Source organism: Staurois parvus, unplaced genomic scaffold (assembly GCF_062004578.1).
Source record: "Staurois parvus isolate SC_StPar_1 unplaced genomic scaffold, SC_StPar_1.0 ptg001286l, whole genome shotgun sequence".
NCBI lineage: Eukaryota > Metazoa > Chordata > Amphibia > Anura > Ranidae > Staurois > Staurois parvus.
This window is the reverse complement of record NW_028319082.1, coordinates 388670-404712: the sequence shown is the minus strand read 5'-3', so window position 1 is coordinate 404712 and position 16043 is coordinate 388670. Positions and strand designations below refer to the sequence as shown.

Sequence of the window (16043 nt, the reverse complement as noted above, 5' to 3'; positions counted from 1 at the left end):
GTCTATGCCCTAATTCATCCCAAAGGTGTTCTATGGGGTTGAGGTCAGGACTCTGTGCAGGCCAGTCAAGTTCCTCCACCCCAAACTGGCTCCTCCATGTCTTTATGGACCTTGCTTTGTGCACTGGTGCGCAGTCATGTTGGAACAGGAAGGAGCCATCTCCATACTCTTCCCACAAAGTTGGGAGCATGAAATTGTCCAAAATGTCTTGGTATGCTGATTCCTTAAGAGTTCCCATGACTGGAACTAGGGGGCCAAGCCCAATCACTAAAAAACAACACCATAATCCCCCCTCCACCAAACTTTACACTTGGCACAATGCAGTCAGGCAAGTACCATTCTCCTGGCAACCGCCAAACCCAGACATGGCCATTGGATTGCCAGACAGAGAAGCGTCATTGGTCACTCCAGAGAACATGTCTCCATGGCTCTAGAGTCCAGTAGTGACATGCTTTACACCACGGCATCAGACGCTTTGCATTGCACTTGGTGATGGAAGGCTTGGATGCAGCTGCTCGGCCATGGAAACCCATTCCATGAAGCTCTTTACGCACTGTTGTTGGGCTCATCTGAAGGCCACACTAAGTTTGGAGGTCTTTAGCTATTGACTCTGCAGACAGTTGGCGACTTCTGCGCACTGTGCGCTTCAGCATGCGCTGACCCCGCCCTGTCATGTGACGTGGCCTACCACTTGGTGGCTGAGTTGTTGTTCCCAGTTGCTTCCACTTTGTTATAACCCCACTAACAGTTGAGCGTGGAATATTTAGTAGCCAGGAAATGTCACAGATGGACTTATTGCACAGGTGGCCACCTATCACGGGACCACGTAGGAGTCACTGAGCTCCTGAGAGCGACCCATTCTTTCACCAATGTTTGTAGAAGCTGTCTGCATGCCTAGGGGCTTGATTGTATACACCTGTGTCCATGGAGGGGATTGGAACATCTGAGTCCCATGATTTGGAGGGCGGGGCCAATACTTTTGAAAATATAGTGTGTATATATATTGTACATATATATATATATATATATATATATAAATAATGTAATTTTTTTTTGTAAGATTGTAATAAAAAATTAATATTTTTACATACTCTCACTAGTTATTGACACCATTCCCAATGCCTCTGACCACCACCACACCAGTCCCAGTGACCCTGATCACTGCATCAGTCAAAGTGTCACTAATCACTGCCACACCAAATATATATATATATATATATATATATATATATATATATATATATATATATTCTATAAAATATATAAAATATTAATGCGACGCTTAAACTCAAATAAATAATTTTCAAAATATATAAACTCATGAAAAGTCCAAATAATTCAGTCCTTTTTTGTGATCACCACGTGAAGTTAATTCATAATCATATTCATATTCCAATAATCACCACGTGAATATTAGTGAAACAATCTGAAGTTGTGCTGTGCTCCCCTCTCAGGTATGCACTCACCAAACATATTTGCCTTCCATTCTCATGGTTGGCATTTTGAGCTTTTGGATATATAATTCTCCAAGGAATAGACCCCTTTCAAGACACAGAATGGATTCCTCCAATGATGGCTCAGGCTCTCCAAGATAATAATGACTCTTTCCGATACTCCCAACAAACATCACATAGAAAATAAAAAATAGAGACCCGACATGGTGCAGTATTATTTACAACCTTTTATTCTCTGCCTGAGAATACTACTTACAAGAAGTAAGAAAAAATAAAGCCCAAAGATGCAAGTGTTTTGGTTAATTAGAAAGGGAAGACCGCAAAATGCTCTCACCACTGCCAGTCCTCGCTCTCGGACAATCCTGTGTCACTTCCGGTTCCGATAATGATCATTTCCGGTCACCACTCAACCAAATCCTGACGCGTTTTGTCACATCCGGACTTAATCATAGTGAGCGAATCACACGCGCTTATTTATTTAAAATGCCATGGTTTTTTTACCTTTAATATATACTGTGTGTGTATATATATATATATATATATATATATATATATATATATTTTTTTTTTTTTTATCAAAATGATCGCAGGTCATATATTGTTCACCTATAAGGTAATGAGTGCAGCCCATATATTGATCAGCTCTATTAGTATGTACCAGTATTGTGTTCTAATCTTTAGATTACAGTAACTGAAAGCTGATGAAAGGTTTCTGTATCCAGGTGCCCATCTAGCCAAATATCTACAGACCAGTTAAAAGTGCATAGCAATGGAGTCGGCGTTGAAGCTCGGTTTCCTATGAAAGTCTTCAAGATCACCAGTTCTAACACCGTCTATCTCTTTGCTGATCTTAGACTCTGCACTGATGATTGCGCCGTGGTAAGACTCAACGTACACATAGAGGATGTTCTGTGATTTCTGTGCCTGAAAGAACAGTCAGGGCTTCTTTAGCCAGATGGACAATCAGCTGCCCAATTGGCCCACTGGTCCAAGGGACCCTCAAAGCCTCAGGCATTTTCTAGCCCTGGATACATTTCCATTAGCCTAAAGGGTGGCATGTATGGGGGTTAGGAAAAGCATTTATTTAAACCTTTAGTGAATTATGTATAAGAATCCCTCCTTCCTCCTGATAACCAGACCTTTGGTGACCTGGAGCCAACAATGTATGTAGTGCTTTCCACGCGGTACATTCACATCAGTCCCTGCCCTCAAGGAGCTTACAATCTATCTCATATCTCGATCTAAAGGTCTCTATCTCACATACATGCACATACACTAGGGCCAAATTAGACTGGAGCCAAGTATTCTACGATTGTATCACTGAAGGAGACAAACACAAGGAGAACATGCAAACTCCATATAGATAGTGTCCTAGCTGGGATTTCAGTTGAGGTCCCCAGTGCTACAAGGCAAGAGTGTTAACCATTAAGTCACTGAGGTGCCCCAATGTCCACAGTTGGCTTTCGGATCTTTGCATGGCTTTATTTTGATGCTTGGAGGTGCTTATGGACTGAAAAATGAAAAAAAAAATTCACATCACCAAGCTTAACCCCTTGGCGCCAGGCCCTCCCCCCCCCTTTAATAGTTTGAGAAGCGGGGAGGCAGGGCAGGGTTTTAGAGTCATGTGACCGCTGTGATTCCATGTCACAGCGGTCACATGATCGGGAAGGGTCCCGATTGCAAGAGGGAATCGGGACCTTTCCGTGAGTACCGGACATGTATGCTGGAAACCCGCAGGGCGCATGCTCTCAGCATATATGTTTTTCTTAATTACACATAAATATGAGGTTGCTCGGCGTCAAGGCCCAGACGCCGGGAGGCAGCACATTTGCGTGCGGCCGGCGCTAAGAGGTTAAAGCAGATCTTCAGTCATTTCTTTAAAAATTAAAGAAAAAAAAAAAATTAAAACAGGCACTCAACTGTTCAGGGATCCAGCACCATCCTTCAACGGTCTTTGGTCCCTGGCGCAGGCATGCTAACTGTGAGAGGCAGGCTCTGACACCTTGAAGCTTTAGAGCAGGCTACCCACTGCCATTCTGCCATTTGTGAATGGTCCAGCAGCCTCCTGGAACCTGTGATGTGTCCCAGAAGGTTGTGGGTACTGAAAGGAGGAATAACCTCTACTTGGATTGTTTACGTGATCTGAGCACAAATGGGAGCGGGTACCTGTCAAAACGAAGTGCCTGCTCCCCCTCCCCTCAAAAAAAATTTAAAAATATGGCAGAGGAGATGGGGAGGAGGAAAGAGCAGAATTTCCCTTTTCTGGGTGAAGTTCCACTTTAAGGATGCCAGCTTCCCTTGTGATTTCTTCTGTTTTGACAAACCAAGCAGGCAGAACATTGCAGTGTGAAATGAGCATGAAAGATGAATTAATGGCCAACTCCACACAAAAGTGGTGAATTAAATCCTATTTTGGCTTCTGATATTGAGATACCATCACCACCACCACCACCACCACAATTCACAGTTCTGTCCATCTGCTGTAGCAATGACATGAATTAGGGATGAGCTTAGGTTCAGCCCAAACCCAATCTTATCCGTAACAAAGACAATTGATGGTGTCATAATGCCATGATACAATGTAGAATAAGAAGGCCATTGGGGAATATGATTCTGAGAGACTTTGAGAGACTATTCCAGGGAAGTCTCACCATTGGAGTGATGGAAGAACCTGGTGCGCCCGCATCCTCCACTGTTTCCATTGTTTGGATAACACAGATAAAGAAACATGAAGTGGATGTTGTGACTTTAGCATAGCTGTGGTGCTTCTTGGATACAATTTGCAGTTCCTTCACTGATTTCACTTGTCTGGAATTTCTGTTGAATTTCTTTTATTTCCTTACAGACCTGCCCCTCTGTATCCAGATCACTGATTATCCAGCCAATTGCAGAAACCGCTAGTATCGCTTTGGATGCAGGTACGTCATCTCATTATAGGTAAAGCTGATCCAAGGAATAACTGATACAATAGGAAAAATTAAGAGTTGTTATCCCCGTGTTCCTTGTATAGTGCGGGGGTACCTTCTCCTAGGGGGGAAAGATTGTTGGGGAACAGTCCATTTGTATTCCTTCCATTCAATGAAGGCTGTTTAATCTAAAAAAAAGTGTCTTCTTTTTTGTGTAATATATACAGTATGTATTCAAATCCGCCAAACCATCCCTAAGTTTCTTCTCCAATTCTAGATATAAAGCAGGGGGTGTCAAACTGGCGGCCCTCCAGTTGTTGCGAAACTACAAGTCCCATCATGCCTCTGCCTTTGGGAGTCATGCTTGTAACTGTCAATCTTGCAATGCCTCATGGGACTTGTAGTTTGGCAACAGCTGGAGGGCCGTCAGTTTGACACCCGCGAAATAAAGGGATTTGTTTTAAATACAGAGAGTTGCCTCTCTGCATTCTCAATGTCCCCATCCAGGGCAACAACCTGCCTATTATACTCAGTAGTCAAAATGGACATCATTTTTTGTGAACAATGTTACAAATTCTCCTCCCACTCTTTTTTTTTTTAAATCTTCACTTATCTTGGATTCTCAAACCGAAAGGATTGATCTTTTCCTTACTAAAAGTTTCAAAGGTTTTAATGTGCCAGAAAAGTGTTGACTTTTTCTCCAAAAGTTTCCCCAATCTCAGAAAGGGAGAGAACCTCGGTCTCTATTCCTTCTGGAGAAAAAAAATCAATCTGACATGTAGACATAAAAGTTTACCCATTCCTGGCCATGGAATTCATTCATGGTGGGATTCCAACTCTTAATCAATCTCTGAAAAACACGATACTTAAATGTGCGCTATACAAAAATATCTAAACATTGAAAGACAACAAGATACTTTATAGAGGGGGATTTAGGGTAGATAACACCCAAACAATATACATTAGGAAAAATTAGAACTAAATCCCCAAAATACAAGGAATTCATGAAAAAATTCCCCCCTTGGGACTTTAATACAGCTAATAAAGTACCACACATATATACAATACATATATAAAAAGTTGTGTACTTTATTTTACAAAATTTCCAAAAAAACTCATATGTTAAAATCTCACTAGAGGATCTGACACAATTAACCCCTCACCCTCCAGAGGATTTCACCCCCCCCCCTTCCTGACCAGGCCATTTTTTGCATTACGGCGCTGCGTTACTTTAACTGACAATTGCGCGGTCATGCAATGCTGTAAATAAATTAAATTTACGTCCTTTGTTTCCCACAAATCGAGCTTTCTTTTGGTGGTATTCAATCTCCTCTGAATTTTTTTTCTTCCGCTATAAACAAAAAAATACTGACAATTTGGAAAAAAAAAACAAAATTTTTGACTTTTCGCTATAAAACATATCCAGTAAAAACATTTTAAAAATCTAATTTCTTCAAAAATGTAGGCCAAAATGTATTCTGCTACATGTCTTTGCTAAGAAAAAAAATCCCAATACGTGTAAATTAATTGGTTTACGTGAAAGTTATAGCATCTACAAATGGCGGTGTATATACAGGAATTTTATTTATTTATTTTTTTTAAACTAGTAATGGCAGCGAGCAGCAACTTATAGTGGGAATGTGGGACTGTGACGGGCATTCTGACACTGGGGTCGGAACTGACTAACAGCCACTGACATCCCCAGTGACAGCACTGACACTGTACTAATGGCACTGGGCAGGAAGGGGTTAACATTTGGGGCGATCAAAGGGTTAACTGTGTGCTGTGTGTTTTACTAGGGAGACATGCTGTGCAGGGAGATACAAAGCAGCATGTCCTTGGTGACAGGAGAGAGATCTGTATTGTTTTCATGCAGGTCTCTCCCCTGTCAGCTTTCCCCGACGATCGCCGGGTGCTGGCGGCGAATCTCCGGCCGGGACCCCGTGATTGACATCCCTAGCCGCCAATGGTGGTGCGGGTAGGGACACCTGATATAAGGGTACACAGGTTCTTTCTAATCACCCTAAGGCTTCATTCACATCTGAGCTTAGCATTTTCAGTGTTTTTTGCACAATTTTTCATGCATATTTTACCGCGGTTTTTGCTCATTTTTATACAGCGTTTTTTGAGCTTTGCTGTTTTTTATTAGCCAATAGAGAAAAATGGGCCTGACAGTAATCAGCTTTCACCGCAGTTCTCTACTGAAAGCTGAATGTAAAAAAATAATTACTTGGGTCCCCCCTCCATCTATACCAAGCCCTTTTTCATCTGGTTAGGATGTTGATGAGAACCCCCATGCCAAAATTTAAAAAAAATAAAGGTGTGGGGTCCCCCTCAAAATACATACCAGACCTTTATCTGAGCATGCAGCCTGGCAGGTCAGGAAAGGGGAGACGAGTGAGCGCCCCCCCCCCTTTCTGAACCATACCAGGCCACCAGCCCTCAACATGAGGGGTGCTTTGGGGCAGGGGGGCTCTCCCCCCAGAGCACCTTGTCCCATGTTGATGGAGACAAGGGCCTCTTCCCTACAACTTTGGTCTGTCGTTGTGGGGGTCTGCGGGTGGGGGGCTTATCAGAATCTGGAAGCCCCCTTTAGCAAGGTGGCCCCATGATCCTGCCCCCCCATGTGAATGAGCATGGGGTACATGGTACCGCTACCCATTCACAAAAAAAAAAACGTAGTGTGAAAAAATACAGGAGATAGTCTTTGACAAGTAATTTATCAAAAGAAGGAAAATAAAAGAATGTCCCCTGAAGTAGATCCAACGTTAATCACGATGCCCACTGCCGCCACCCGAAAAAAGAAACAAAATGGCTCCGCTCCCCATTCTGACTCCCAGCCGTCTGACTGCTCTGCTGGCTTGACAGTTCCTAAATATGTAAAGGGAGGGGCCATCACATATGTGATCCTGCCCCCGTGTGACATCATGACGCGGGTTACACTGGGTTGCCCCGCCCCTTTAATATTTCACAACTGTCAAGGCAGCGGAAGAGTCAGACGGCCGGGAGTCAGCGTCGGGAGCGGAGCCTTATTTCTTTTTTCGGGGTGGCGGCAGCGGCAGGCATCGTGATTGATGTTGGATCTACTTCGGGCCGGGAAGTAAGGAGTATTGTCCCAGAGGGGACAAAGCAATAAAAACCTGCAGAGGTTCTAACCCTTCACTGTTCTAATATAAATTGTCTTTATTGCTCGGTGTTTCTTGGATATTTAGGAGCCCAAAAAGGGAAGAAATTGCCCATTGTTAGGGTTTATTGTCGGGGCTTACAAATGCTTTGACTTCTACGGTGAGCACTGCACAATTATTTCATCCTCCAGTGAAGGTGAATGTCATACGATATCTCCAGAGGAATGAGTCTCAGTCCGGTTGAGGTCTCCAGATATGTTTTTCTTTATTTCCAGCTGATTACTATTACTACTACCATGGAAATTCTGCAAGCAGTAAATTCTTACACGGAGAATGGTGTAAAGTGGCTGAACTAAACATTTTGTAACCCCTTTACAGCAGTAATACCTGTATATATGGGGGCAGGATGGTTGGACTTCAACATTCAGCCCCCCCCATGTATGCTTCGCTTTCTTGTTGTGGGGAGAGCTCCATCTGTGCCCCCAGTATTGTGAACGAGCTGCCACCGAAGGCTCATGGTCAATTACCAATGATTAGGAGGTAGGATGGGCTCCTGGTGACACCAGCACTGTGCAGCCAATCATAGTACCGCATGGTCTAGAGACCCGTCTACCAGCCTTGGGCATCAGATCCCATTTAGGCATTTTATTGCTCTGTGTGTCCCGTATATTTAAGAGTCCAAAAAGAATACAAATTGCCCATTGTCAGTTTTTATTGTCGGTGCTTGAATGTCTATGGTGGACACAACACAATGATTTCAGCCTACAGTGAATGTGAATATTGTATGAGATCTCCAGAGGAATGGACTTTAATGGTTTTCTGTCTCTCCAGTGACTTCGTCTGTACCCTGTGGAAGTGATTTCTGTGCTGATGATGAGTATTGTGACAATGATGTTGCCTGCCGGTGCAATACAACTTTCTATACATTGATAGGAGGTATAGTATGATATAATACAATGGTGAGAATGGGTCCTGTGCCACTTAAAACCAAATATTAGATTTTTCCATAAACCATATGAAGTGCACCTAACATACATTAATGTAAGGGGGGACTACACTGACCACTAATGTAAGGGGGGACTACACTGGCCATCAATGTAAGAGGGCTGTATACTGACCACCAATGTAAGAGGGCTCTATACTGACCACCAATGTAAGAGGGCTCTACATTGACCACCAATGTAAGGGGGCTCTACACTGACCATCAATGTAAGGGGGCTCTGCACTGACCATCAATGTAAGGGGGCTCTACACTGGCCATTAATGTAAGGGGGCACTACACTGACCATCAATGTAAGGGGGCTCTATACTGACCATCAATGTAAGGGGGCTCTATACTGACCATCAATGTAAGGGGGCTCTGCACTGGCCATCAATGTAAGAGAGCTCTATGCTGACCAATAATGTAAGGGGGCACTACACTGATCAATAATGTAAGGGGGCACTACACTGATCAATAATGTAAAGGGGCACTACACTGATCAATAATGTAAGGGGGCACTACACTGACCAATAATGTAAGGGGGCACTACACTGATCAATAATGCAAGGAGGCACTACACTGACCAATAATGTAAGGGGGCATTACACTGATCAATAATGTAAGGGGGCACTACAGTGACCACCAATGTAAAGGAACACTACAATAACCATTTATGTACAGTGGCAATACACTGAATATCAATGAAAAGGGGCACGTCACTGCCCTTCAATGTACGGGGAATACACTGGCTACCAACATGAGGGGGCACATCACTGCCCTTCAATGTACGGGGCAATACACTGGCTACCAACATCAGGGGGCGCTAACCATCAATGAGTGGAGTCACTATATTGCCAATCAATGTGAGGGGCACTACATTGACCACTAATCTAAGGAAGGCACCACAATGACCACTAATGTAAGGGGGCGCTACACTGACCACCAATGTAAGGAAGGGAGGTACACTGACCACCAACAGTCAATGTACTGTATGTAAACTGGAAGTTTAATTTGGCTTTAACTCTTTGACTCTCTGGCTGCTTTCTCCCCAGTCCCTGGTCACTCCTGCCACCCCAAAGTGGGTATATATAGAAACCCCCTATAGTGTATAATGTACATCAAGTATGTCACCGTCACCTTCTCATCTCAGAAATGCTGAATGAATTTACTTTTTTTCAGGAAACTTTCCATCTCCAAATTTGACTTGTGATGGAGGATATTTCAATATACAAGTGTCAAAATGTTGGTTGGAAGCAAATGGTTATAATACGTCCGATATTAGGCTGAACAGCACCGACGCCAATTGTTGGGCAGTAAAGCAGATTGTGGATGGAGCATCTGAGATGACCATTCATCGTCCATTGACAAAATATGACTGTAACACGTATAAAATGGTAAGTTCTCCTGACACGTTCTGACTGTTTGTTATACAAGAGAAGTAAAAACAGATACATTAAAGTATGTATAGAAAAACATTTATATGTAGCCAATTGCTGGGTTACAACAATATGGAGATAGTGACATTGCCCTTTACTCTTCTCTCCCTCTACTGAGATACTAGTGTCATGTTGCACACCCTCTTCCGGCCAGCAGGGGGAGAGCTAAAGACAAGCAAGCCCATAGACCTCTATGCAGAGTGCTGAGAATCCTGGGAGTTGTAGTTTGAGATGGCAGCCATATAATGGCTACACTATAATGGTTACACTACAGATCCTAATAGGCCCTGTGCAGTAGGAGAAGGGGAGAGATGATTTATTTTAAATTGCCCAGGAAAGTTGCTCCTGAGGGAATTAGAGAGAGAGAGCACCCCTGTCTGGATATTTGCCTGCCAGCAGGAGATGATACCAGTGCATATCCAAGCTTGAAACTGGGAGTGAGGACACCCCGGGCAGTGCAGCACCACCTACACCACAGCTCTTGCACCACTGCCTCAGGGAGACTGGAGTGTCCATTCACCTTATTCTGTCTACCGCTGATGACCAGAGGCTTTTGGGGAGAGAGCATGGGAGCCCCCCTTCTACAGTGAGAGGTCACCACTGCACCCTGGGGACTGGTGAGAGGGCCATTCGCTCATTGCTAATACTGCTGGCAGGGACTGAGCCTCTTAGAGTAGGACACCAAGTGTACAAAATCCGTACCCAACCCACACTGCACCATATACTGCACTTATTCCAAACCTAGACTGCATCTATACCATCACTATACTGCAAGATACCAAACTTTTACCGCATCTGAACCACATCTACCTTGCACCTGTGCTGAGACCTTTACTGCATGCAGGCAAACTGGGACTGTCTTTAAGTGCACCAACATTCTTAAAGGGCCCCAAAGATAGCAGGCAGAAGAACATCTCAAAGGACTGCCTCTTGTGTAATAATTATTCAGCAAGCATCCTGTCAGGGCTCCCAGGTATGACCAGAGGTGTGTGACTGATGCAGGGAAACGCAGACTTCAGATATGTGATAAACAATACCATTTATTAACACTAACCATACAAACATAAACGCAGTGCAATACTAAACATAATACAGTGCAAACAAACCCAACCAATCACCCACAGATAACAGTACATACAAGCAAGCGTCGTCAGGCAGGCCGGGTCAATATCAATTGGGCAGGTAGGTACAGGGGGAGCAAGCAGAGAATGGTCGGGGTCACAGGCCAGGTTCAGCAGGTAGCAAGCAGCGTAGTACAGAGGGTCAGGCAGAGGGATGGTCAGGGTCACAAGCCAGGGATCAAAACAGGTAACAAGCAGCGTAGTACAGAGGGTCAGGCAGAGGGATGGTCAGGGTCACAAGCCAGGGATCAGAGCAGGAGAAGTCAGCAGCAGTTCAGATCAGGCAGGGTCAGCAAAGGGACAGAAACAGGATGCAGGACAGATACAGGGCACAGGACAAACACAACACCAAGGCAGAGTCTGTGGGTCTGGCCATCCCTTAAATACCCCAGCATCATCAGTTCCAGGTGTTAGCTGGCTGAAAGGTTGAGTCTCTGACCCGCTGGCCAGCCCTGGTACTGCAGATCAAAAGGCAGGTGAGTCCCACCATTGCTGGCCAGTCCATTCCTGACAGTACGCTCCAAACAGTCCTAGCTGGGCAAAATGTTCCACCGCCCGGGTCTGGTAACTGGCGGGATATCAAAGACTGGCACACCGGGCTGGACTCCGGGCAGAGGCACACCGGGCTGGACTCCGGGCAGAGGCACACCGGGCTGGACTCCGGGCAGAGGCACACCGGGCTGGACTCCGGGCAGAGGCACATTGGGCAGAGGCACATCGGGCAGGACTCCGGGCAGAGGCACATCGGGCAGGACTCCGGGCAGAGGCACACCGGGCAGAGGCACATCGGATTACCAGGCGAAGCAGCAGGCAGCGGGCCACCAGGCGGAGCAGCAGGCACCGGGCCCCTGGGCGGAGCAGCAGGCACCGGGCCCCCGGGCGGAGCAGCAGGCACCGGGCCCCCTCGCGGAGCAGCAGGCACCGGGCCCCCGGGCGGGGCGACATGCATCGGGCCCCCGGGCGGAGCAGCAGGCACCGGGCCCCCGGGCGGAGCAGCAGGCACCGGGCCCCCGGGCGGAGCAGCAGGCACCGGGCCCCCGGGCGGGGCGACAGGCATCGGGCCCCCGAGCGGGGCGACAGGCATCGGGCCCCCGAGCGGGGCGACAGGCATCGGGCCCCCGGGCGGGGCGCCAGGCACCGGGCCCCCGGGCGGAGCAGCAGGCACCGGGCCCCCGGGCGGAGCAGCAGGCACCGGGCCCCCGGGCGGAGCAGCAGGCACCGGGCCCCCGGGCGGCGCGACAGGTCTCGGGCCCTTAGGCGGAACGACAGGTCTCAGGCCCCCAGGCGGGGCGGCGGGCACCGAGTCACCAGGCACAACCGTGGGCTCCGAGTCAACTGGGATGACCGCTGGCACTGGGTCAGACATTGGATCGTCTGGCTGGACAGCGGGCATCGGGTCACCAGGCATCAGGTCATTTGGCTCGACAGCGGGCACCGCGTCATCTGGCAAGGCAGTGGGCTCCGAGTCAACTGGTATGACCGCGGGCACTGGGTCAGACATTGGATCGTCTGACTGGACAGCGGGCACTGGGTCACCAGGCATCAGGTTATTTGGCTCGACAGCGGGCACCGCGTCATCTGGCAAGGCAGTGGGCTCCGAGTCAACTGGTATGACCGCGGGCACTGGGTCAGACATTGGATCGTCTGACTGGACAGCGGGCATCGGGTCACCAGGCATCAGGTCATTTGGCTCGACAGCGGGCATCGGGTCACCAGGTATGACAGCAGGCACTGGGTCACTAGGCATCAGGTCATTTGGCTCGACAGCGGGCACCGGATCAGGTACCGGATCATCTGGATCAACAGCGGGCATCGAGTCAACTGGCCTAATAGGATCGTCAGGCTGGATCAGTTCATCATGCTGGGTAGAGGCATCAGGCTGAATGCCGGCGTCCGGCTGAGTAGAGGCTTCAGGCCGAGTAGAGGCTTCAGGCCGAGTAGAGGCTTCAGGCCGAGTAGAGGCTTCAGGCCGAGTAGAGGCTTCAGGCCGAGTAGAGGCATCAGGCCGAGTAGAGGCTTCAGGCCGAGTAGAGGCTTCAGGCCGAGTAGAGGCTTCAGGCCGAGTAGAGGCATCAGGCCGAGTAGAGGCATCAGGCCGAGTAGAGGCTTCAGGCCGAGTAGAGGCTTCAGGCCGAGTAGAGGCATCAGGCCGAAGAGAGGCATCAGGCTGCATACAGGCATCAGGCTGAAGAGAGGCATCAGGCTGCGTACCGGCATCAGGCTGAAGAGAGGCATCAGGCCGAGTACAGGCATCAGGCTGAGTAGAGGCTTCAGGCCGAGTAGAGGCTTCAGGCCGAGTAGAGGCTTCAGGCCGAGTAGAGGCTTCAGGCCGAGTAGAGGCATCAGGCCGAGTAGAGGCATCAGGCCGAGTAGAGGCTTCAGGCCGAGTAGAGGCATCAGGCCGAGTAGAGGCATCAGGCCGAAGAGAGGCATCAGGCTGCATACAGGCATCAGGCTGAAGAGAGGCATCAGGCTGCGTACCGGCATCAGGCTGAAGAGAGGCATCAGGCCGAGTACAGGCATCAGGCCGAGTAGAGGCTTCAGGCCGAGTAGAGGCATCAGGCCGAGTAGAGGCATCAGGCCGAGTAGAGGCATCAGGCCGAGTAGAGGCATCAGGCCGAGTAGAGGATTCAGGCCGAGTAGAGGCTTCAGGCTGAGTAGAGGCTTAAGGCTGAGTCACGGAAGGCAGGCTCACCGGTTTGGATACTGGCAGGATGGTATTGGTTGGAAAGAATTTTCGCTTTTTTCTGGTTTTAACTACTGGAGCACTGCAAGTAAACGCAGGTCTGTAAACGAATGGAGCAGCTGGAGACAGAGAAGAACTAGAGGATGGAACAGGAGAGGGAGCGGTTGCTACAGAGGGCTCTTTTACAGGGTTAAAGGCAGGATAGGTGCAGCGAGTGGGAACAGGGGACTGACATGCGGTAGATAGCAGGGCAGGAGGAGCTGTTGGGAATGCAGGAATAGAGTTTTGAGGAAATAGATTAGAAGCAGGACTGGGTCTTTGTAAGCTGACTGAGGCTGGGTGCAACAAATCTGTCCATGTCTGCAGTATGGGTTGAACAAAGCTGAGCTTACACAAAGCCTGTCTGACCAATGACTGCACTGCGTTTATACAATCTCTTAGTGTCTGTGGTGAACATGTGGAATAACGCTCCAGAAAGTAACCCACATCATCCTCTAATAACCACACCAGGGACTCTACCTGGTCGGCACTAAATGGTGGCAAAAATTCATCCCTGCATTCGGGGGAACCAGATGAAACCAACTCCGCACAAACCTCAATCAATGGCTGCACCTCAGAGAACTCTGTGCCCTGATCTACTAGAACATGAGCGAGCCGTATACATTCTAGCAGTTCATCCCGGGTATACGCCTTCAGAGTTTGATAAGCATACTCCCTGTCATCAAACACTAGCAGATATAAATATTCAACCTCATCAAGATCCATCCTTCCCATCAACAAGCCAAGATGGCTTCCCTGTGCAGCCACTTCTGGTCAGGATTGGCCTTGGTGTAATGTCAGGGCTCCCAGGTATGACCAGAGGTGTGTGACTGATGCAGGGAAACGCAGACTTCAGATATGTGATAAACAATACAATTTATTAACACTAACCATACAAACATAAACGCAGTGCAATACTAAACATAATACAGTGCAAACAAACCCAATCAATCACCCACAGATAACAGTACATACAAGCAAGCGTCGTCAGGCAGGCCGGGTCAATATCAATTGGGCAGGTAGGTACAGGGGGAGCAAGCAGAGAAAGGTCGGGGTCACAGGCCAGGTTCAGCAGGTAGCAAGCAGAGTAGTACAGAGGGTCAGGCAGAGGGATGGTCAGGGTCACAAGCCAGGGATCAGAGCAGGAGAAGTCAGCAGCAGTTCAGATCAGGCAGGGTCAGCAAAGGGACAGAAACAGGATGCAGGACAGATACAGGGCCCAGGACAAACACAACACCAAGGCAGAGTCTGTGGGTCTGGCCATCCCTTAAATACCCCAGCATCATCAGTTCCAGGTGTTAGCTGGCTGAAAGGTTGAGTCTCTGATTGCTGGGAGCACCCGCTGGCCAGCCCTGGTACTGCAGATCAAAAGGCAGGTGAGTCCCACCATTGCTGGCCAGTCCATTCCTGACACATCCCTTTGTTCCCTGCCCCCTTTGTTACCATCCTCCTTTTCTTTTGGACAGTGCATACCCAGTTGGTTGAGGACTAGTATTGCTACCAAAAAATGTGCTTTGGTAGTATAGTTCCAGAACTTGGTAGATTAAACTTTACTACTGCTCACTGCTGCACATGAGGTGGCCTTGCTACTGTTTATGCTGATTGGATGCCAAATGTCATTGTATGCCCAGTCCTTACTGGTAATCACTTTGTAGGTTAAATTGTGTTATTAACATTATTAATCTATTGTATGGCTGCCTAGTTACCAACCGTATTGAGGGACAATATATTTAACTTTACTACCTGGTTTGGTGTCTATTTGATATAGAACTACTACACCTGTGATATTGTGTGTTTGTACGCACAGCCTGGGGTGTCAGAAGGGCTGGGGTTCTTGAGAAGTTTGAAGAACAGAGGACTCATCCTATTTAGATGCTTCTACAAGGGTAGCGCTACATATAATTTAGGATTGGAATGGAATAGAAATGATTTAGAAACCTTACATGTTTTGTTGTTGTCTGTGTTCTCAGTATGGTGTTTTACCTTCTATACAGGTAGGACCCTCCCAGAAAGGCTGCTAGGTTTGGATAGGCAAATTAAGTTCTGTGGCTCTCCTGTAATCAGCAGAGCAGCATGTGATTGCTTTGAGTTCTGCAGGCTGCAAGGTTGATTGCTTCCACGGTTAAATTTATACAACTCCAGCCAATCCCTGGGGCGGTGTGCCCAGATGGTGGTTGGTGAGTGTATAAATAGTTTGGAGCCTCAGAGAGCTGAGTTCTTCTTCCCCAGGAGGAGAGGGTCCCAGTTGGAAGGGCTGTGCCCTTCCTGGTGGTCCAGCTAAAGTTCTTGCCTGT

At 47.5% G+C, this 16043-nt stretch overlaps 1 protein-coding gene across 1 annotated transcript in view; it reads left to right on the top strand.

Annotated features, from left to right (window-relative positions):
• LOC149437499 (uncharacterized) overlaps nt 1-9885 on the top strand; it is a 125639-nt gene extending 115754 nt beyond the window's left edge. The window contains exons 32-35 of the mRNA XM_089660894.1: nt 2177-2333; nt 4300-4372; nt 8317-8421; nt 9647-9885. Coding sequence (XP_089517020.1) covers nt 2177-2333; nt 4300-4372; nt 8317-8421; nt 9647-9885 — 574 coding nt within the window. The remainder of the gene's footprint in view (nt 1-2176; nt 2334-4299; nt 4373-8316; nt 8422-9646) is intronic.
• The last annotated feature ends 6158 nt before the right edge of the window (nt 9886-16043 follow it).